Here is a 22,584-nt window from a genome sequence, read left to right as displayed (position 1 = left end):
CTCCAACGTGCCATTTTCCCCGTTCCCCGTTTGTGGAAGTTTGTGCGGAATGTTCGTCTCCGTTCCGCGCTGCTGACAAAACGTGGAGGATGAACCTTCCATGGTAAGTAAAGTGTCGGTAGAAAGGCGCAGAAATATCCTTTAACTTCGTCCAACCCTGATCGGATAGAAAATGTATAGACACGCGAAACAGAAGCCTTTAAGCAATTGAGTTGAGAGTTGGGGAGAAAATGGTTGAAAATGTTGAGTGAAAATTGAAACAACGCTACAATGGTGCTTCCTTTTGCAAACGAGATTGAGAGGTGAGAGGAGATACAAAAGTACAAAATTATAGTAGAATGGTTTTACGTTTCAAACAGGCCCTTTGAGAAAGTGTGTCAATTGTGCTTAACTATTGTGCGGGTTTGTTTTCACAATTAAATTTTCCTTCAGGGAAAAAGAAAAGGGAAAATTCTTGCGCATCATTCTGACGACTCAAACAGTGGGTGGTGGATACATAAATTCTACACTCATTATTACTAGAAAAAGAGGTTGTTACTAGGAATGAGTTCTTCGACGTTGGAGCGTCTTCCTCAAAAGGACATCAATTTCAAAAGCACTAAGCTTGGAATGTTCTTGATTTGATATGAAACAGCCAAAGACAATGAGATTCTCTTTTAATCAATTTAATCATTGAATCAATTTAATTGATTCGTAGTCTCACTTAGAGTAAGGTTATTTTATAAATCCCAAATGCACTTAAAATGCACAATGTCCATGCCATTTTCAATGCACCGTATTTCTTCTAACTGGTTACTAGCGCCATCTATTGGTTCTCCATACGAAGTAAGTTGTCTTGGCTAAATTCACCATCATTTTGCCCTTCACACAGCGGATGCTTCCCATGAGCATCAAAGTGGTCTATTTTATTTTCGTTCAATGCTTTCTTGCCTTTTTATTTTTTATTTAAAACATCAAATATGTTTTCAATTTTGTTTTATCAAAACAATTCATTGGATAATTAAATTTCATTAACAAACATGAATATATTTTTAATTACTTTATATGTCCGCACGGTCTCCCTTGGTGATTGGTGGCGGCTGTCAAATCTGACCGCTCGTAAACAAATTATTTTCCGGTCATCCAAACAAACTAAACGCACTCCGTTCGGTGCCGGAATAAAACAAGTTCAACACTCGAAAAAAGGTCATTTAAATAAAGGAAATCGATTGCTTTTAAAGGACAATCACAAAGCGCTCTTCGAAACACTTCTCCCTTACATCCACTGTCAGTCGAAACCCCTTCAAATCTCTTTACAAAAAGGTATAGAAAAAAGCGCAAGCTTTCCTTCTGCAAATCAACCTACAAAATGGTTAAGCGCAACAATCGTTTCCCCTTTTTCAGATGGTCGCCCCAAACTTCCACTCCCATCTCACCCAGGTAGAGGTGTGCGAGGTGCAGTACAACATACGCGTGCTCAAGATGAAGGACTCGGTCCTGTTCTACATCGGCCAGGACAAGGCGGAAACGTTCGACGAGATGGCGGTAGCGATGCCGAACGCAAACAACGGCACGGAAGTGCTGGGCACGACCATTATCGGCCCCCCGGACGGTAGCGGTGCGCAGGATCTGGCCCAGCGGCTGGCCAAAAGGCTCAAGAAACAGGTGTACCTGAGCCTTAGCTCGTCCGTCCCGAACGATCGTATCGTGCGGCCGTCGATCGAGAAGAAGATATTCGACGACATTAAAAACAATATCGAATGCTTTTGAAGCAGCGCAGGGATAGGAACCGCACGGAAACAGAATAACAGAGAGGGAGAGAGCCAGAGCCAGATAATACTACAACTCCATTACCTCAAGGGAGATGAGGGATCGCTTTTTATCTTATACTAGGGCGTGTGATTTTTTACATATATGCTTGCTAAAGATGATTGATCGGATTATTATGCTGTGCCGTATAATATTTTTTGAAAATAAATACAATCATAAGAAACGAATGACACAAACAGTACACCTTCAAGCTTAAATGAGGCACTAAGCAGGAGACAACGATTCGACTCAATTAGCAGGCAGCCGTTCGAATCGATCGTTAAACAGCGTGTCAATAATAATACACTTTTACAGTGTCCAATCGAGCGCAACCGGGTTGTGGGCGGCGTTGTGTGTGCTACTACGGCTGATCTTACCGTTAGATCATAGCGCTGTTTGTGTGCTAAAAGCTTGAGCAGCAGTCGTTAGGTTACGTGAAAGTATGTGCTAAAATGCGGTCACTTTTGTTGTATCACAATGGCAAGGCGGGGGGTTACATGTTAGCCTCGAACCCAGTACAAGAGACTGGCACAAGAGGTTAGACTTTTACCGAAATCATCCCCTCTATTCGAGCCTTTTGATCAGATCAGCGTTTTCCCTTCTTTCACTCTCCCGTTGCTCAAACGCCACATGCAAACATAAAACCATCCAAAAACATTATTCCAGCTGACTTCCGAAGCAGAACGAAACATTACGATCATTTTCTACCGGCGCAAAACGTACATAACGAGCGCGCTCGCGTATACCGGAACATGGGCACGCAGGAGTTAAGCATTTGACGGATCGCACGAAACGAGATGCTAACGTAGTCGCGTGGCAGTTGGTGGCGACTTCACTTCCAGCTTCATGCCCCAACTCTAATGCTTTGCAAATATAGGTCATAATTCAATTACTCCTTGCGCACATTGTTGTGCGATGGTAGCCTATACTTGCGCACCGAGGCGAGGAACTGATGCGTGACCATTTCGGTTACGACTCCCGCGAGTCCGATTGCTCCGATGTTTGTGTGTGCCGTCATAGCCTTCGTCATGTTCACCATTTAGGCTGCCACCACCGTTAATTATGATATTGCAGTGGGGTTTGGAGAGTAATGACTAAATACTAACAGCAGTACACAGCTGATATCCCGCGTGTAATCTAACTAACGCTTAGATCAGAGCATGTGGCATGAGTTTTGAATACCACACAGCCATTTTCTCTATTCACTTGAAATGAATCCTCATCGCACGGATTATGTCACCGCAGGGGTTAAGGAGGTTTAATTGAGCCTGAAGAACAGGTGTGCGTGTGTACCTCGGCTGGAAGGTGCATTCTGCACAGCACTAGCAAAAAGCACGCTACATCTTGCGCACTGAAACGGTATGGAAAGCGTAACGCCATGTGATTGTGGCGGGAAGAGTATAACGTCGAGGTGCAGTTTTGTGAGAAACGCTACCAAAAGCAAAAGGGATAATATGATCGTCACTTTGTAGCGGCTTATCTCCTTACATTGATCGTTTAATTATTATTTAAACGGTGCGTGTGCGGTAGTTTCGTTTGGATAAAATGGAGAGTTTTATCAAATTGTGCATACACGGTGGCGCCATCTGGATGACAAAGGTTTAATAGCATATCTTACGGCATAATTGCTTATTTTCTTGGTGAAACTGAACAAAGCGCTTGTTTTAATTTCTCGTTTGATTCTTCTTCTTTTTCTTTGGCTCAACAACCGATGCCGGTCAAGGCCTGCCAACACACTTGTGGGGTTGGCTTTCAGTGACTTATTGATTTCCCCCCATAGCAGGATAGTCAGTCCTACGTATGGCGGCACGGTCTATTTGGGGCTTGAACCCATGACGGGCATGTTGTTAAGTCGTACGAGTTGACGACTGTACCATGAGACCGGTTTGATTCTACTTCTCTCTAATTCCTATGGATCCTACTTGAAAATCTAGAGAAATTGTAAAAAAGTGATTAAATATGTTCAGAATATCAGTAAATTAGTATTATGAGAGTAGGGACATAAAAAATGGATTAGAAACTGCAGGATATAAAGACGCAGATATAAATTGTTGTCTAGTGTGTCTCTAGTTAGTAAGATTCAAGAATCCTCTAAAGCAGTGCTCTACAACCTGCGGTCTGCGGACCATTTGAGGTCCGTGGCGTTAACAGAAATGGTCCGCGAAAGAGTTAATTTTTTGAAAGAACAGCTTATTACAATACATATCGAGTATATTTTTTACCTCAAATAAGATTAAATTTTCAACCGGCATGTCAAGATTTAAACACATTTTTGAACAAACATTTTTGACCTAAGTCGACAAAATATACCCTCTCAATATATGTGGATAAAAGCCTAAAAGGCAAATGTATTATATAAAAACGATGTTAAAAAAGTTGGAGAGCACTGCTCGAAAGTTACTGGACGGTGACACTCGCCATGTCATGATACTGGGCGATGTTGACGGTTGTACGGTTATACCCAAATGGTCATTGATTTCACTGATTTTTGTTTTCAAATTCAATTCCAGACTAAGGAGGATCGAGAATTGGCAAATATAAGAAATTTATTCGAACTGATTCTGTTTATTTGTCACAATCAAACCGATGGGACGTTGTTCAGTCACTCAGCTGATATTTAAAAATTAGCTTAGAAATTTTATAACAAAAAAACGAATGATCTCCTCCATCACTTGATCCAAGCCTTTATGGGCCACCATGCGCCCCATCAGGAACTGGTCGTAAAGGTGTAATACTACCCAGCCCGCGCGTGCACCCATTAACCGAGTTAATATGGGTTGCAACCTGCCCACCCCGTTCCCTGCCCCACCAACGGTTTCACTTCCGACCTACCGAAACGTCCAGCGGGAAATGCAGCTTCCTCTCCCGTGGCGACTTATGCAACCGCCAATCAAGAAGCTGTTCCGCACGGAACGGGGGGGGGAAGGGCCCTCAATGCGTCCGAGATTTCTCATACGCACTCGCTTTCGCGCATATCCCTTGCGTTGCGGGTTTTCCATTTCGTTCCGTACGACGATCGACCCGTTTCGCACACGATCGGTGGTTTCCACATCTCGGGCGCTCGGGCCGGCACAGCTGTGGCATCGCTTATCATCGACGCGTCAAACGGATGGCTGCACCCGGGTTAGGGGAGGAAGAGCACTCCCCCCCCCCCCCCTTCCTTCAAGCACGGTGCAAATTTCCCTCTCATTTGCCCGTATTTGCGGCCAAGTTGTGCCTCCAGCTTTCGCAGTTTTTCATCTCACACTCCGCCACACACACACCATGTACATATTTAACACACTCCGTTCAGTGCGATGTCCTCAAGCATCGCGAATGCAGAAGCAAATGGCAGGAAAGCGCACTAATCGATTATGAGGCTGGTGGAATAAAACAGAAAATAAACACCTGGACGTAGAGCATGGACCATTTGCTTCTAGCGTTATGTCCACCGGGTGGAGTGGAGCATGCCGTCCGATCGCGATCGATTTTAACAAGCTTGCCAACTACATGGAGATCATGGAGAACTCAACGGGGAAGAAAATGGAGACGGGAATTTAATGATCACCTTTCCGAACGCACAATAGTCCTCCATCAGTCAGTCCGGTCAGGTGGATGATAAAATTATATCAATCCAGCGCACAGAAAGGGCCCCCAGTCCGCCCACAGCTTCCGGGGTGGCGCACTGGCATTTACATGCCTCTCACCATGTGCCTGAGAGGTGCTGGAAGGTAAATTGTATTTTCCCTTTTGTGCGTGGAACACACTTCTTCCCCTGTCTCTCAATCACATAATGATGTGAACAGTATTAACGCATCGACCTTACCACCTTATGGCATGTGGTGATCATACCCAATAATTTAGATCATTGGATTGAAATCACATTCACATGCCCCCCCACACACACATATAAATGCAGCCAATGATTGGTAACAAATGTGCGCGACTTTTGTCACATAATCAGCAGGAAATGATCCCTGGCATGCCCATGTTCAGCGAGCAAGGGCTGCACAGCTTCAGCTGCGTGTGCATGTGCCACCAAAAGGGAGTGCATGTAACGCACCCTGCGCACCTACTCCGGGAGCGAAAGAGCGCAGAATAATGACAATTATGTTTCGCGGAAGTTAAATTATTTAACCGACAGGTTGTGCGAGCTGTGTCTGTGTGTGTGTGAACCCGGCAATATTGAACTACATATCCATATCCGTAGCGTGAAACCGGTGAGCAAGCATTCAATGTGGCGGTGTGGCGAAACATGCACGACATGGTTGGCCCAGATGCACCTCAACGATCTCTACCCACCCCGAGGGTCTGGGCGAGATGATGCTGCATTCAAGGGGATGATGATGATATGAGATGGGTTGGGTCGGTTTCGGTTATATGGTAGGTCGGCTTTCCTATTGCCATATCGCATCACACAAGAAGCGTTAACCTTCCCATGAGGGAGTTTGAGTCGATGATCGACGGATTTGTATGTTTCAGCTTGTACAAAATAAGATGAATTTGAAATATAAAGTGTTTTGATTTAATGTTTAAAAAATCACATAAATTTGAACAATGCCACAATCTTGACGGAACGAGTTCAACATAACTTCCCTCTTTTCGCGTTTATGGTGCGCGCTTGATCCACTTTCCCGCCACGGAAAATAAGGAACATTATGTCATCGATCCGGCCGGGTGTCTGAGCGGCCAAAGATCTCGCCCTCGCCTTGTCCAGAGGTTTCAGGTTTTCCATTCCCTTTTGCATGTGTTTCTTTTTCTTTCCTTTCTTCTCTCTCTCTCCACTGGAGCTACTGGTTTCCAATTTCCTCATGCCATCATCCATCAGGCGGTGGTGGGATGATCAGTTTTTTTCTTGCTGCTGTGATATGTGAGTTGTCGATCCCCGCAAACGGAAATTGAACGGTGGAAGGAGAGCAAAAAGGGCACTGAACACAAGAAAGGGCTAGGCACCAAAGGTCCTGTCGGCCGCTATAAAGGCGGCCGTTTAGTGCCGTCAAACGTCAAACTCCAGTGACACCTCTCGGACAGATCGGATCCGGGGAGGCTCACTGCGGCTCACGGTCCCAATCATAATTTTTTTCGGTTTGAAATCGTTTTAAAACTGCTTTTTCGTGCTTGCCGGCATCGAGTTGGTTTTGTTTCTTTTTTTACACTTCTTTGCATTCGAACCACTGAACGAGTGGGAGGAAAATTCGCCCCGTTGTTTCCCTCTCCGCCACACGACCGCCCCAGTGTGGTTGGCGCTGTTAGCGCAGTGGGGAAAGTGACGCCGCTCGGCATAACGGTGTTCTATAAGTACCGTCTGCACGCCGGTGTGGAAGGTTATTTTACAGACATCAGCTGGCAAGGTCGGATCGCAACGAAAAATAAAGCGGTGGAAAAGTGCAAGTGAAGTGAAGTTTAATCGTTTCGATTTGAGTTGGTGAGATTTTGTGAGCCACTTGTGATACAGAAACCACTTGGTGCGTAGCGAGTTCCCTGTCCGAGAAACCGAGAGTGCAGCAAGAAAGTGTTATTAACAGTGTGAAAGTGATCATTTGGTGAAATTTTATCAAAACCAAAAACCCCAGCCTTCTTACAACATGAAGTTGCTTATTGTGGTAATGAATATTTCGAATATTACTTTGCTTTATGTTTGATTGTTACGATCTATTTATGGACTTAATTCGTGTATTTTAAGTGTTTCTAGGCTTTAGTGCAATTTTGTGAAGATTTAAAATTGTAGTAGCCTACCTAGATTGTATACTTATAGTAACGTTACGATCCACCCTCAAACTGCTCCAATGGTGCTATCATGTAGTACGAGTCCTGCCACACTACAAGTTATTGGATCGAGCCCAATATCGCTCAACGCTCGTTACTGTAACAAAAGAACAGTTTTTCTCAGCGTTTACAAGCATTCTTCTTCTACACTGGGCTACAACATAATTATGCTCAGTTTGTTTGTATCTATGCACAAAGCAATAAACGAATGAAAGAAACACGATGCCGCTTTATTTATTATGTGTGTTGTATGTAACACCGTTGTACCGGAAATGTGGTTTTACATGTGCGCAAACATCTTTCTTTTCATTCCGGAGAGCGCGCACCGGATGCAATTTTCTTCCTCTCTTGAATACCATTTGTATGTATTTGATAACAAACAGAAGATGCTTGGAATGTAATCAAAAGGCAAAACAAGAGGGCGCAGGAGAAGCAAAGCGCCACAATAAACATCACGAACCGTTGCATCACAGAAACCTCCCTCTTTACAGAAGGCGAACGCGTTCCGAGAGTGCATTAATTTGGCCATCAGCTGGCACATTTTGTAATGTACGGTGGGAGGTTGAAGGAGGCTTGTTATGTGCTGTGTCGGGTTTTGCTCGGCTGTGGTGCGGAGCAGGCGAGATGGAAGCGAAATATTTTTCAAACGGGCTCTGATTGTTGCAACGCTACGCTTTCACGCCCCGGACGCAATCGAGCTGAATTTTGAACAGAATAAGCGTTGCAACGAACGTTTTGTGGTATTACGTGCACGCATTGACACTTATTGCTCTTATTCAACTGTGGACAATTAATTTATTTTTGCTTTTAAATACGGTTTTAATAATAATTTAATTTCTTCTTTCGTTACATTCCTTCCTGCAGATCGCAACCTGTCTGCTGGGAGCGACGCTGCTCGCTGCCTCCCCGCTCAAGCAGAGCAAACCGCGGGCCCTCGTGACACGTCGGGCCGATGTGGTCGCGCCGCAAGAAACGAAGGACAAGCCACAGTACATGATTCGCGTGATGCCGAAGGACGAGGAGCTGGAGGAGTTATCGAAATTGGTCGATTTTTTCGCGCATGGGGAGACCGGCTCGCCCAGCGCATCAACCGGCTCTCCCCACACGACCTCTTACGGTTCCTATAGCCCATCGCGGGACGACCTGACCGAGCCGCTGCTGCCACCGCCGGTCGAGCAGAGCGAACCCAACTACTACGCCATCAAGCCAAAGAAAAGCAAGGGCAAAAAGTACATCCCGTCCCAGAAGCTCATCAATCTGAAGAACCCCGACACGGCCGAAAAGGAGGCCGAGGGGGAGAAGGCCGCCGACGGTAAGGCAGCTAGGAGCGAGGAGGATACTTTCTTCCTGGACGCGATCGATCTGGACAAGCTGCTGGCGAGTGCGCTGCTCGGCGAGCAGGATGCGCAGTCGGAGGCGTCCGCTCGTTCGCTGCTGCCCCTGCGACTGGAGGAGCTGAACCGGGGCGAGTTTGTGCCGAGCCGGAACCGCCGGGTGGACCAGTATACGCGCCGCGTCGCCGGCGAGGACGAAGGTGCTAGAATCGATTTTCAAATGCATGGCCACCATGGGCCGAACAGCTACAAGTTTGGCTATGACACGGGTGAAGGGTAATTGTGGTGATTTTTCTGTGACTAACTGCACCGATGTGTGATGTGTGTGTTTGCACCCTTAGTTTTAAAAATCTATGTGTTGGAAAGCTTGTATCTATAGGGTATTAATTTCGTAATTTTGTTTTGCTCCCTTAATTTACCTTGCAGGAAGAATCGTCAGTTCCACGTAGAGGAGCGCGATAGTAAGGGCAACGTGCGGGGTCGCTACGGTTACTACATGCGTTCGGGCAAGTTCCGTATCGTCAACTACAGCTCCTCGCCGGAGACGGGCTTCCGGATAGAGCCGTAGAGGACACCCTGCAAAGAACAAACATCATCATTAGTTACCTGTTTTATGTGTTTTATTTATTATTTACGTACGTTACCAGTATGATCTTGCAGCCTTCTTCTCGTCACACATCGGTTCTAGTAGCCATCCGTCCGTTTCACTGGTAAACCTCCACAAACAAATACAAAACTGAGAAGAGGAAAGCCAAATAAAATTAGTTTGAATAATTAAAATAATTTTGTGTTCTTTCTGTTTATCCGAATCCGAACGAAAGCTGTTACAAAACAGAACAACAGGATGTATTTTTTTCTTCGTTAAAGTAGTATGTAGTGGATTAGCGGAGGTAGTTTGGGAATGTTTCGATAGCTTTCCCTATCTTTGCAACTCTTGCAACAACAAAAACTGCTCTGAGCTTCATCCTTCGTTCTTTAAAGTCTCTTCGAGACGGCGTAAAACTGCTTCTCGACATCATCCAGCAGCCCGGACGCGCCGAAACGGAACAGTTCCGGCTTGAGCCACTCTTCCCCGAGCGTTTCCCGTATCATAATCATCCAACCGATGGCATCCCGCACCGTTCGCACTCCGCCCGCTGGTTTCAGGCCAATCTTTTTGCCCGTTAGACGGTAAAACTTCTGTATGGCACGAATCATGACCAGCCCCACTGGCAGTGTCGCATTCACTGCCTCCTTGCCGGTGGAAGTTTTGATGAAATCCGACCCAGCCATCATAGCGACCATGGAGGCTTTATAAACCTGAAAGATGTAATCAAATTTTGTAAAATTGACCCCCTTTCATGCTTTTGCTCCCCACTTTTACTCACATTAACCATTGTGCCACACTCGCCGATCGCCAGGATCGCCTTTAGATGCACCTTATCGCCGCACGCGTTACGCATGGCGACAATTTCATCGTACAGCTCCTTCCATCGACCGGTCAGTACGAGGCTGCGGTCGATTACAATGTCTATCTCGGTCGCTCCCTGTCCGACAGCGTACCGTATCTCCTGCAGGCGTGTCTCCAGCGGGTACGAACCGGACGGGAAGCCGGTCGCAACGGAAGCAATTTGAATACGGTCCACCATGCCCAGCGCCGTCAGCGCGCGGTGCGCATCGGCTACGCGGCTCAGGTACACGCATACCGCTGCCGTGTGCACTTTACCCTGCATGCGGGCGTGGGCAGCTAGGTTGGAAAAGGGGTACGCCGCCCGGAAGCAGAGACGGGCAACGTTCGACTCCGTATCGTCGCCGGCAAGTGTGGTTAGGTCGGTGAGCTGTAGCGCCCGGAGCGTGTACTGCAGCAATTCGGCATCGGTGACGCGCTTGATAAGGGCCGAGGTTAGCAGGTCAACCGAGCGGACCACGCAGGACAGATTCACCCGCACGTTGGACAGTTGTTTCGCATCTAGAAGAAGGTGGAATGGAAATTGGAATGGACACGGAATAAACTCGTGCAAATTGGGCAACAGTAGTGCCGCTCAGCGTCACTTACCGTAGGGAATTGCAACGTTGGCCACCATTTCGGTCGGTTTCCGTACAGTTTATGTGGCGGCTGTTGTGTGGCTGTGTGCGTTATTTTTGGCTTACCGGCTGATAACAAATCGCTTTGCTGGAGTGACGAGTTTTTTTTTTTATTAGAAAGCAGGGAAACATTGACATGCGTTACACATATGAAACTACTTACATTGGAAAGCCGAAAAATAATGTTTTCGATGTGGTAAACGAAACTGTTACACAGTAAAATTAGGCGAAACCAGGAACAAAATCCACCAGCCTCTGCTATCCCAGAAAATACGAGGATTTGTTGTGGTGGTTATTATTCTTGGTGTTGGTAGCGGTTGCTTGGTTGACAGCTAGAGCCCAAGGTGTGTATTGATGAGATATGGCGGAGCAGATGATTTAAAAAGAAATGATGAATTTTTCGTTTTTTTTTTGACGATTTTCAACGTAAATCTAATGCGTAACAATAAATGTTTCATTTAGATAATGCTGATTGAATAAAACCATCAAAAATGCTGCCTGATGTTTGAACAAGAATATCTGCAACGGCGATGTTCGAAAAGCAACGGCCCTCAACTGTCAAAAGCGATGTTGATGCACCAACCCGATCGTATAGCTACACACACATACACGCACACAACTGCAACATTCGTGTATGTCAGTGCGCGAGGCGATTTTGTTTTGAGCACGGGCTGTCAAAAAGTGTTGTCGTGCCGTACGCATCGGACGTGCCTGTGTTGTTTTCGTGCGTGAATTCTCTCTCCCCCTTCTCCCACACACACACACAGCTTTCTCCGCCTGCGGTGAAGAGGCTAACGGTACACGGGTTTACAACAGTGTAACGATGTGACACGGGTGCTGGAGCGTCTTAACTTCGAAAACATCTTAACCATCCACAAGTGCTAAGGAAACAAGCCTTTGGTGCATGTGCAAGTGTGGGGGTTTGAAGGCGGTCGCTCGAATTCCCTTGCTCGCAGCACGAAATCGCGTCAAGGCATCAAACGACAGGTTTTCCTCCTCCCCCCACCCCCTTTGCGGAGGAGTGGTGATGGTGGAGCATCAAGCGATGCAAGTGAGCCAACAAAATTAAAGCAGTGAAGGGGGAGCGAAAGAGTGCTCTTAGTTGGTATGTGCTTTAAAAAAAAAAAACAACGGAAAGCGTATAAGCAAGAGCCTGTGGAAAATCATCAGTGAGAGGCGGTGTGAATTGTTTAAAAAAAAAAGATCTTAGATGCTTACCGTGTGCTTTTGTGTGATTTGAAGTTTTTTGGTAAAATTCCATTTACGTTAACATAATCGCTGTTGGGCAAGAAGAAAGTGTTCGTGGGGAGGTAGCGCTGTTTCCCGCGAAGTGATAAAATCACGGATCCAAGATCTCCACAAGCATAGCATGCGGTGAAAAGGGTTTGCTCCTGTGCGTGTGTATGGGTGTGCGTTGCACGTGCGATAGTGTTTCGCTCTCTCTGTGTGTGTGCATGTGTGTGTTTGTACGTGGGCATTTTCTGTGTAAAGTCCAAGCGCAAAGCAAAACTGGTGCACAAACGTAAAGTACGGTGTGCCTGGCGAGGAGCATTTTTTAACCACCCGTTCTGTTTCATACCTGTGTGGAGGTGTGGGTGGTGATAGTGAAAGTGTGGTAGTGGTGGGAGGTTTGGTTTTCGGTTTTTTTCGTTTTGCTTCGGCTTTGCGGTTTTGTTTGTGGCGGAATAAAAAAAAATTGTGTGTGAAAAATGAATAACAACAGCTCGCGAACGCACCTGCCCTGGATGTTCAACAACTCGCTGGCCATCCGGCAGGAGATACAGCGGTTCGAGAGCGTCCATCCGTCAATCTACGCCATCTACCACCTGATCGACCTCATCCCGGACGTGCAGGTCGCGCAGCAGATCCGCGATCATGTCGTCTGCATAGAAGGTAAGGAGCGGGAGGAATTTCACCAGGAAGTGGTTCAGGTCTGGATTGTGCAACCTGTGAGAATGTTGTTAATGAGTTTGGTCGTTTTAAATTGGGAAATAATTGCCCAATTATGTTTAAACTCATTGGAATGTTTGACGAGCCACTAAAAGCACACGAGCAGTCTATCTAGAATTTGCTCTTTCCGTTTATTGACGTAAAATGGTGAAGAATATCTCCTTCAGTGGATCAGTGTAAAAATGGACCTATCTTGGGACATTAAAGAGGAAATTCTGAAACTCATCTATCTCTTAAAGATGTCAGGAACTGGAGCAGGCATTAAGGCATTAATGTTCCAAGGTTTCAACTTGGCTACTTCGACTTGGATCATATGCAAGGCATAAGAAACCATTGGATGCGGTTATGTGAGGTCTTAGTACCTACAAAAGATGACGATAACGTCAATAGCCTGAGACTGAATCACAAAACAAAATCATTTGAGTAAAAACTGGTTACTTTTGCCCGGCTACAGGGTTACGAAAAACAAATTCGGGGATTTCTCTCCCGAATTCGAGGATCTGAACTCCCAGATGAAAGGATTTGGATCCCCTGGAATTGATTTTGAACCTATACAACTGATTAAAACTGATCCCGGAACTAATTCCCAACATGTATAGGCCATGGACCGACCTTAACCAAACCTGAAAGTGATACCAAATTCCTACCAGTCCTGAAGCAATATTGTTCCTTAGATTGATCTTGAGTCCATACTGGTCCTGGAACTTGTACAAACCCCATATCGATCCTGGGACACATTCCAAACTGGTATGGGCCCCGGAACTGATACTGAATCCAACCGGTCCAGGAACAGATTCCCAACCCATACCTGTACTGGAACTGCTTCCTTTTTTATCCCAATTCGAATATTGTTCTTGGACAAAGCTCGCGGATTGAACGGATCGCGAGACTATTCTGGTTCAGAAATAGATATACTAACCTACCGTGATCCAGCAACTGACTCCGCACCTATATTTGCGAATGACCCATTCCTGACAGCAGTTTTTTTTTTAAATTTAGCATCCACATCCATCGTAGAAATTTAGCCTCATTAGCTGGCTATACAAGACTAATGCGTGTTATCATTTACTAGGCTTATATGGTGAAGATATGATAATCTCTGATAAACTAAATTTAGTGCATCATGTTTCTTTGCTTTATGTTTTCTACCTAAAACCTCACCCAAAACATCGCATCCACCTTTAAATTTGGGTTGGAATTCGGCTAAGCTTCCTTTGATGATCGTTTGCCGCTTATTGAATTAGGCTAATGCTACTGGCCAAGCAATCCCACGCCCCTTCCGAATTGGCCGAAACTCATCGTAGTATGCGCTGAATCGACTTTTCAATAAATAAAACCATCCTAATATCAATTCGGTGACCTTCTTGCTGCGCCGCACAGAGCGCTCCATTAATTTGTGTGGATTTAATTATGATTTACGACGGGAGGGAGCCCTGTATGAACCGGCCGGAGAAAGAGGGAGGCAAACCTGACAAGAAGAGGCGAAATAAATCGTGGCCCATAAAAAGTAAATCACCACGACCGATCGACCGACCAGCCGGCAGCAGCAGCACCGAGTGTTGCTGTTATCGTGTCTGTCAGCGTTTTTTGTTTTGCTTCATTTCTGGTACGCGGAAAGAGTCCTAACAGCAGAAACATGTAAGATGAAATGTATTCCACTGGGAAGGTCTCTTGACAAAGCGAGAGGGATGGTGGTGCTGCGTTTGTCAATTAAAGCGACGCTCGTTGAACATTGTGGCCCCCGGGTGTCAGATGTCGTCTCTTGTCGTCTTGTCTTCCCGAACCGAATGTGCCCTGCTTGCTTGCGTACATTTTCTTATGGTGAGCAGGTTTTTCTATTCCTTTTTTTGCACATTCAAAGTTATTGCCCTTTTGCTGGTGTGTGTGTGTGCCAATGCTCCTCCAAAAATGTAGCATTTTTGAATGAAGTTAACGTATGCAGAACAGCTGTGCAAAATGTTGAATGTGTGTTTTAGGCCTTGTTTTTTTGGGATGCTGACACTGCATCAAACCTCAGCATTTTGGAGCGGCTGGTTTGTAGAACAAATTCAAAACAAAATCAAATACTTGTTGACACGCAAACAGGCAAGGGAGCGCCCTAATTTGCTGATGATAAGCTAATTGGCGTGATAAAAAAGAAAATGATGATCAACGTTAGGCTTTATACATACTTGTTGACAGTTTGTGGGTCTGTAGTGTACCGGTTGACCGGTCATGGGGTTTAGGGAAGGATTTAATTCATCGGTAGACCGAACGGGGAACGTGAAAAGGTGTGCGAAAAAAGGAAGGTAAAACATCTTGAAGCCCATCGTTTGCGTACGCAGAATAAGATCTAGCAAGCATAGAGAGAGAGAGCGACCAGATGCTTTCGGTACGGTCCGATCATCTTTGCTTCAACTTTTCTTTGTTTGATTCTTTGCTCACTTATGCTACGGTAGCTGCGGGTGTAACGTTCTATCCACAAATACCGGTTTTCGCTGCGTTCGATGGCCCGGACGGTGCTCCAGAAGACGCATGTGGCGTGGGGGGTTATGCGAGCATTTATGGTTATGCTAATGCAATGGACGCTGCTACGGTTTAGCTAAAATTAGACGGTTTTGCCAAACGGCTAGCGGGGTTTTTTGATTTCGGTTTCCCTTTTGGTGTTTGCACGAGCCGAGTTTATACGGCGATCGCTTCTGAGTATGGTCTCTGTGGAGAGAAAGAGAGAAGGGAACTGAGCAGCGAAGGGAGGGCATTATTTGTGCGCGACGATTGAGCATTTTAAAATCATTAACTGTGACCCAATTTTCCCGGACCCGGTTCGACGTCGGTGCTGTGTTCGGGCAAGGGGAGGTTTTGATTTTGCTTTTTTTATGGTGGCGCGGTTCACAACTAATGGTTCCTTCGAGAGCTGGTCGAGGTGTTTATTGGCAGCTTGAAATGTTCTTACCGTATTTTGCAGTCATTAAAAGAATGGATTGGATTGTGTGTGATTTCAATTCTGTAGTGCTCCGATGCGATTTTTGTGGATATTTTGAATATTTTAATATTTTTCTTACTGATGTTTTATTCTATGGTCACCAAGTCGTATTATTAGCAGGATTTATTCCGGCCATTTCAATCAATCAATATCTAGATCGTTTACTTTTTGCGCCAAAGGAATCTAAATATTGGTAAAAAACCGATGTTATTTAATTACAATAAACCCTCTTTAGAGTAAATCTTCCCTTAAAAGGGAGGGCAATGTTGGTTGCCCACAGCCGTCCATTTTTTCGATGAACGCTAACAGAATCCTTACAAGCGAACTGTTGCCATAAAAATGACGAAACACATGTTTTTTTCGATGCTTGATTGATTTTCGTCTGCTTGATTTTCCCGTCATCTGATCTCAGAATCTATTTTTACGGGTTTTCTGAAGGTTAGAATTTCATGCCAACGGTCATGGTGTTTCTTGTATTTTTTCTATTGGAATAACATTAAAGTTGTGCAATAATTGGCACAAACATGTGGTGTTCTTCATTTGTTTATTTAGTTATGAATAACCTTTAATAAAAATAAATAAATTTGAAGCATGAAATAAATCTATTTGCAGCATTCCGTTATTCGCTCATTTCTAATATTTTGATTCATTTTTCACATTTGAAACAACGTTATTGGCCATTATATATAATCGCAAAATTCCGCTTAACTTCACACTTCACTAACAAGAAGCGTCTTAACGCGCCATCCAAGTTAGAGAACATTTTTATGATCTGCTTTGTCATAGTAAGTGTGACACACACACATAGAGATTTGGTTCCATGTAACAGGCACAACACATATCGTGTAACATCTCTCGTGCACACCGTTCCACTGCAATCGCATCCGGATCACATTATGCCCGTCTGTGCGCCATATATTTTACCCCGTCTTAGATGCTTGCACGGAAGCTGGCTGGCTCTGTGAGTCGAAAAAGCCCGTCCAACCGAAATGGAAAGACATGGAAGCCCTATTTTATGCTCCAACGTGTAGGAACGGATTTGTGCGCGTGGTGTAGAACGAATCGAGCCGGGAGTAGATCGTTTCGAACGGCGGAATCGTTTGCTTCGCTCCTGACAGAGCCACTTGGAGCCGAAAGCCCCGCGAAGCAGTCATAAATTGTATGTAGATGAAAATCAGATTACGTCACATTGCATTTAAGTAGAGGGGCCTCCCTCTCTCTCTCTCTCTCTCTCTTTTTTTTGTGCACTTACATGGGCTTTTCCCGTTCGTCGTACCGAGCCCGGTTGCGCTTCCGTGGCTCTCTTTGGTGATTGATTTTCGTTCGATTTAGTTGGGAAGGTAAAAACTTCTTCTCTGCTGCTGCGTTCTGCTCTGTGATCTGGTTGGTTTGGTAAAGAGGTTTTAATGTTGGCATTATTTTCATCAAGAAGGGATTTAATTTTTGCACTAACAATGTTTCATGCTGTTTTTTTTTGTTTGCCATTTTTTTCCACTTTGCCTCTCGGTACCCGCTCATTGTTTGCGAGCGAAAATAGAGTTCTTATTTAGGGCAAGCTTATTTTGTACTTATGAAGGCTTTGTCATACACCCAAGCACACAATACCGCTGAAGAAAGAAGGCCAATAAGTGGGCTGTGTGCGGGTGCACGAGGCAAGCAGCAACACTGATGTAAACTGACAGGGAGCTTCATGCCTACGTCAGCCAGCTTCACAGAGCAGTGAGAGCTTTCCTAGGTAGAATCTAATTTCCCTTTATCGATCACAGGTTGTCCTTTTCAGGTTGTCCGTTTCAATTTTGTTGGCGTTGTTTTATACTTTTCTATTGCTTCCTGTGTACCATGGAGTGCTTTTTTGTGTGTGCTCCGGGGGTAGAAGGTTCTGCCCACAAAGACAGGGTACAGTTGCACCGGAAAGGCTTCTTCTAGGCGAAAGTGGCATTGCTATTTATAATCTGCCCACTGCGAAGGTTGCGCTTTTTCGATCGTGGAGAGTTGCAAACGAATGGGAAATGTAGAGCATATTTCCCCCTCCTAAGCGGGCTTGGTGCAACAATTAGCATTGAACCAAAAGTGTGCCAACTGATTTCGAATTGGCATTGATTATGGCATTGAACAGTTCCAATAGTGCGGGAAGAGATTCCATAAGCAAATAAATCAATTTCTTGACATGCATTTTTTTCTCAAATATGTTTTATGTGTCTTTGAAATCTTGGCCCTGTTTTACATTTAAATTGACGTACATTGGCGTTTTCAACACCAGCAACCCAAAAGAAACCTTCAAAGGGAAAAAGGACGTCCTTTTTTGCAGTAGAGAAAAAGCACATTATGGCTGGGCCCATGAGAAATAGGTTCAGTGTGCTCTTGTTGTGTCCTCGGACGAGCAACGGGATGATTTTATGTGCAAATTTTGTCTTCACTTAGATCATATTTCTTCGGCACGGTTGAACGATTTATGCCCTCTTTTCGGTACGGAGCGCAAATCGACATGACACCTTCATTCATATGCAGCAGGCTCCCGCACTCCAGAATCCCTTTACGATCCGCAGTGGAAAAGGTCCGCAAAGTTGGCAAAAAGTTGTGTTTGTGTAATATAATCTCTACCTGATACGGCTGCAGCACACTACCTGCAAAACAACTCATTGTAAGGCTCTCTTCGCATCTAAAGCGGAATTGTTTGGAAGAACGTATGCGTGTGTGTATAAGCCGCTCGGTTGGACGTGGGCAGTAAAAACTAATCCACATCGAACGGGTCCCCCACAGCCAAAACCGTTCGACCTTTTTCCCGAATAGTTTCGGTGGAAAAACAAAACCATTGACATGAGGCTTCCCGGCAGGAAGGCGAAGGCGCCTCCGAAAGCTTCCCTCTTTCTGGTACGGATCAGCAGAGAAATTGTTCCTTATCTGTTCTTTTTTATTCCTTCAGTCGGCGTTTGGGTCGAGGATGTTGTTGTAGTAGGGTTTTTATGATGTGATAATTTTCTCACCCGTAGTACGTACGGGTACCCTTTGCCAGGCTTGAAGTGGATGAGAGATGCGGCATGAAGGTCAGTCCAGAAGGCTGTGCATGTGGAACGAGAGATGTGTGTTTGTAATAAAACTTACCTACGAAGAAGGCACACACATTTCCGGTACAGCAAAACAAGGGAAGGAACATGAAGCAACGAATGTTGGGCAGCAATGGTGTCGGGGCTTCACTTTTCATGGGGTTTGAATTTCAATGAGTCTGGTAGAATTTTATTTTTTTGCGCATAAAGCATACGTTTTTATTGGAGGAGGAGTGTGTATCGAAGGCGAGAAGAGCGATAGCGTTCGGAAGGTAATAAAAGTATGCAAATACAAACGATATGTTAGAAAAAGCGATAATCTTCTGCGCTGACGTGGTCTTGCAGCAGTACAGCTAGACACTGTAAGAGATAAAGATTTGCTTGGTACAAACCCAAAAACTTGGACGTAAATTCCCATTTTCTAAACGATGACGTAGACACGCACCACCAAGAGGACCAGCTCAGGAGGGTTTGGGGTAAATATTTGAATTGCATCTGTAAATATTTAATCACAAGCTGAGCTTGCCATTAGCTTTCACCTTCGCCTGTTCCTCCAACAAAGTGGCGGTGCTGAAGTTCATTTGTGTTTGAGTTAAAAACTTTCATTCTGCCCACGGGCCCAAAGCGATCTGCCCTGGCCGGCGCGCAACCATTACGTCAATCTTACGGCAGGGCAAGCATCACATCTCCTGGCCCTAGGGCAGCCAGTTTGAAGTTGAAATGGTGCTAGCTGAAGACAGACACTCACATGCGCGGCGTGCCTGTGCAAACGGAATCTGTAGCGCTCAAGGCCAAGTTTTTCTCCCGTTGGCAGACGCGCTTTTATTTGATCACGGATTGCTGTAAACAAATCATCCGACAAACTGGCCACGCGGTTTTCTCTAGCGCTGCCTGTCAGCAGCAGCAGCTGCTGCTGCAGAAGGGAACGAAAAGATCATCATACTAATAAAATTTCCAACAGACACAGCCTACCGAGCCAGCCTACACTACCGAGCAGCTCAAAAACTATTTTCCAACATTTCCTTTTTTTTTGTTTTACCTCGGGTTTTTTTTAGGAAGAGAAGACAGATGAAGACAACATGAGCAGAAGTTTTATTTGTTTGGGTTTTCCCGTTGCCCGACTGGGGTAACATTTTTATTTGCTGCTAAGGTGGAGGACCAAAAGCAAAGCAATATTCCGTTCGCTGTACACACCGCCGTTTGCCAGATGGCTGCTGCCAGAGGGGGAAGTGTGTTTGCTATTGGTTGAAAGAGGGAAAGAGCATGCTTTGAGGGGGGGGGGGGGGGGGGGGAACCGAAATACTAACACACTTGAGGCTGGAAGAGAGCTGGAAGAGACGTCATTGAAATAGGCGAGAAAGTATCGATATCCTCCGATAGCTCGAACTTCACCTCGTTTGCTGAAGCTATTTTCTGCTTGGAGTGCACCACCGGATCAAGTGCGTGGAATTCACTTGAGAAGCGTCGAGGGGAAGGGAGTGGCGTTTGGCTACATTAACCTTCGGGCACTTGAGCTGACGCCTTCGCGCGAGTTCCCCGATAATTTCCATATGTGTCTCTAGGTCTATGGCACGCCCGTGGGGGCGTTATATTTCACGTGGAAACCAAGTGACAGTTAAAGCGGGTGAAACATTACCTCATCTCTCGAGTGTCTCGAGAGTCGTGTGCGCCCACGTATGAATGGTTTGGCGCAGATGACAGATTGAGCGGGCATTAATAGGGTTCGGGTTCAGGAAGTGTGATGACAAGGTCAAGGTAGCAGTTGCTGGAAGGTAGTGTTGGGCAAAGTTGGCAAAGTCGACTCCGATTCGACTCCCAAAAATTTCGAAACCGATTCCGGAAGGTAGATTCGCTCAGCATTATCCGGAGTCACCCGGGGTAGGAGTCGTCCAGGGTCGCTTGGAGTCGTCTGGAGTCGTCTGGAGCAGTCTGGAGCAGTTTGGAGTCGTCCGGAGTTGTCTGGAGATTTCTGGAGTCGTCCGGAGTCGTCTGGAGTGGTCTAGAGTCGTCTGGAGTCGTCTGGAGTCGTCTGGAGCCGTCTGGAGTTGTCTGGAGTCGTCTGGAGTCGTCTGGAGTCGTCTGGAGCAGTCTGAAGCAGTTCGGAGTCGTCCGGAGTCGTCTGGAGATTTCTGGAGTCGTCCGGAGTCGTCCGGAGGGTTCCGGAATCACTTAGAGTTGGAGTCGTTCGAAGTCATGGTTTTGAAAAAAAGGTCTTCAAAGGTCTATATACAAAGTGTGAAGACAAAAAAAAACATAAATTAAAAAAAAAAATGCCATGTGATCAGGCACATTGTTTCGGATAGCTCCGGACGACTCCGACTCTTGTCGACTCCAACTAACTCCGGACCACTCCAACTGACTCCGGACGACTCCAACTGCCTCCGGACGACTCCGAGCCGGAAAACTCTGACTCCGGATGACTCCGGGCGGAACTAGTGGTTCCCATTTTCCCGGAGTTGGAATCGGACTAATAATAGTCGGAATAGGATCGAAGTCGTGGATGCGCTCCAGAGAGCACATCACTAGGTGGAACATCTGGTGTAGTAATTTCTCGATTACACTTAACACTTGAGAATTAGATCTTCGTCTATAAAGTGAAGGTTTGTGGTCATTATATTGCAAGATCTTTCCTCACCTTTTTTTGATGTAATCAGCTCAGACCTCTGGTTTCTAAGCAGTGGCCTCCGTGTTTGTGCGAGCTCTGACGAAACGTGATCGATTGGCGTGAAGTGAACGTTGAGGCAGACGACGAGCACGATCATCGGATTGTTTGTAAACAATCGCTCCCTTTAACACATGCTTTGGCCGAAGGATGGCATTCACCAAGCCGCAGTAACACGACAGCTTGAGCGTCAGCTCCCCGACACTAGTAACAAGCCGAGAAACATTGCCAGGAATGTGACCGAATGCGGTGTGTCGGTTGTGTTGTTTGTTTGCACTTTTTGGGGTCGAATCCTAACGCGTTCGTCGTCTGCAATGTGTGTGCGCGCCAGTCAAAAAGATACGACGTTCGATTCTGTGCCCTATTTTAATTATATCACTTTACACCACACACACACACACACACACACTCTCAGTTCCTCCCCGGACCTTTTGCTGTGACGGATGTTTTTTAATTGGGAAAAGGGTCGGTTTGTTTACACCACGTGGCGCTATGGTGGTGCTGTTTTATGAGCATTCTGGGCGGGTGGGAATCGCACGGCTTCTGCTGGCTCTACGGTTTATTGGGGGGGGAAGCAGGGAATAGAGCAGTGAACAGATAAACAGAATCAAATTTTACGCAAACAACGCAGGGGCGACTAAACGGCTACCATCGTGCGGGGAAAACAGGGTCTAGATAAAGAGTTTGCTTTTAAAAGAAGAAGGGTTGATGGGAATTGTACGACAAATTCGGCAACATCATGTTAAATGTTGACTTTAAAAGGGGCTATTTTCAATTAGTTTCATAGCATAGAAAGAGCCAACATTTTTAATACAAGAATTCTAGGGTAAATAAAATTTCTCACGAAAACTCATTACCGGAAACTTATTAAAAGCTCATTAAGTTAACAAAAAGTGCCATAAGTTTATGTGAAATGCATTGGAATGCATAATATTGCATGCTTAACATGCAATGAAAAACAAAAATAACATGTTTTGTTAACATTATCTTTCCATTTCCGTCTATTTTGGAACCATTCGAATGCAAACTGTACAA

General features: G+C 45.5%; 4 protein-coding genes across 5 annotated transcripts in view; 3 read left to right on the top strand and 1 right to left on the bottom strand.

Moving 5' to 3' along the window:
• Positions 1-967: 967 nt before the first annotated feature.
• LOC121597100 lies at positions 968-1,976 on the top strand. Its single transcript, XM_041922634.1, has 2 exons — positions 968-1,302; positions 1,384-1,976. The coding sequence occupies exon 2, from the start codon at positions 1,384-1,386 to the stop codon at positions 1,747-1,749; it is 366 nt and encodes a 121-aa protein (XP_041778568.1). The 5' UTR covers positions 968-1,302; the 3' UTR covers positions 1,750-1,976.
• Positions 1,977-7,116: 5,140 nt separating this feature from the next.
• LOC121597099 lies at positions 7,117-9,623 on the top strand. Of its 2 annotated transcripts, none has more exons than XM_041922632.1 (3): positions 7,117-7,370; positions 8,398-9,143; positions 9,294-9,623. In XM_041922632.1, the coding sequence occupies exons 1-3, from the start codon at positions 7,353-7,355 to the stop codon at positions 9,433-9,435; spliced, it is 906 nt and encodes a 301-aa protein (XP_041778566.1). In that variant the 5' UTR covers positions 7,117-7,352; the 3' UTR covers positions 9,436-9,623. The 2 variants fall into 2 exon arrangements, with proteins under 2 accessions (XP_041778566.1, XP_041778567.1); XM_041922633.1 differs by having other exon boundaries at positions 8,398-9,067; positions 9,294-9,395.
• Positions 9,624-9,691: 68 nt separating this feature from the next.
• Positions 9,692-11,253, bottom strand: LOC121597098 (deoxyribose-phosphate aldolase). Its single transcript, XM_041922631.1, has 4 exons — positions 11,095-11,253; positions 10,903-11,019; positions 10,235-10,815; positions 9,692-10,166 (listed from the first exon to the last, which is right to left on the bottom strand). Exons 2-4 carry the CDS (start codon positions 10,928-10,930, stop codon positions 9,843-9,845), a joined length of 933 nt encoding a protein of 310 aa, XP_041778565.1. The 5' UTR covers positions 10,931-11,019; positions 11,095-11,253; the 3' UTR covers positions 9,692-9,842.
• Positions 11,254-11,598: 345 nt separating this feature from the next.
• Positions 11,599-22,584, top strand: part of LOC121595197 (centaurin-gamma-1A) — a 152,317-nt gene continuing 141,331 nt past the window's right edge. Inside the window, exon 1 of the mRNA XM_041918948.1 lies at positions 11,599-12,824. Within this exon, the coding sequence (XP_041774882.1) occupies positions 12,641-12,824 (184 nt within the window). The 5' untranslated portion in view covers positions 11,599-12,640. The remainder of the gene's footprint in view (positions 12,825-22,584) is intronic.

Source organism: Anopheles merus, chromosome 3R (genome assembly GCF_017562075.2).
Source record: "Anopheles merus strain MAF chromosome 3R, AmerM5.1, whole genome shotgun sequence".
In the NCBI taxonomy this organism is placed as follows: Eukaryota; Metazoa; Arthropoda; class Insecta; order Diptera; family Culicidae; genus Anopheles; species Anopheles merus.
This window is presented reverse-complemented; position numbering and strand designations above follow the sequence as displayed.

Coding starts and splice junctions, on each gene's coding strand:
- LOC121597100 (XM_041922634.1), top strand. CDS start 1,384: ATGGTCGCCCCAAACTTCCACTCCCATCTCACCCAGGTAGAGGTGTGC.
- LOC121597098 (XM_041922631.1), bottom strand. CDS start 10,930: ATGGTGGCCAACGTTGCAATTCCCTACG. Junction 10,816..10,902: donor CAACGTTGCAATTCCCTACG/GTAAGTGACGCT, acceptor ACCTTCTTCTAG/ATGCGAAACAACTGTCCAAC. Junction 10,167..10,234: donor AGTGTGGCACAATGGTTAAT/GTGAGTAAAAGT, acceptor TACATCTTTCAG/GTTTATAAAGCCTCCATGGT.
- LOC121597099 (XM_041922632.1), top strand. Junction 9,144..9,293: donor GGCTATGACACGGGTGAAGG/GTAATTGTGGTG, acceptor TTTACCTTGCAG/GAAGAATCGTCAGTTCCACG.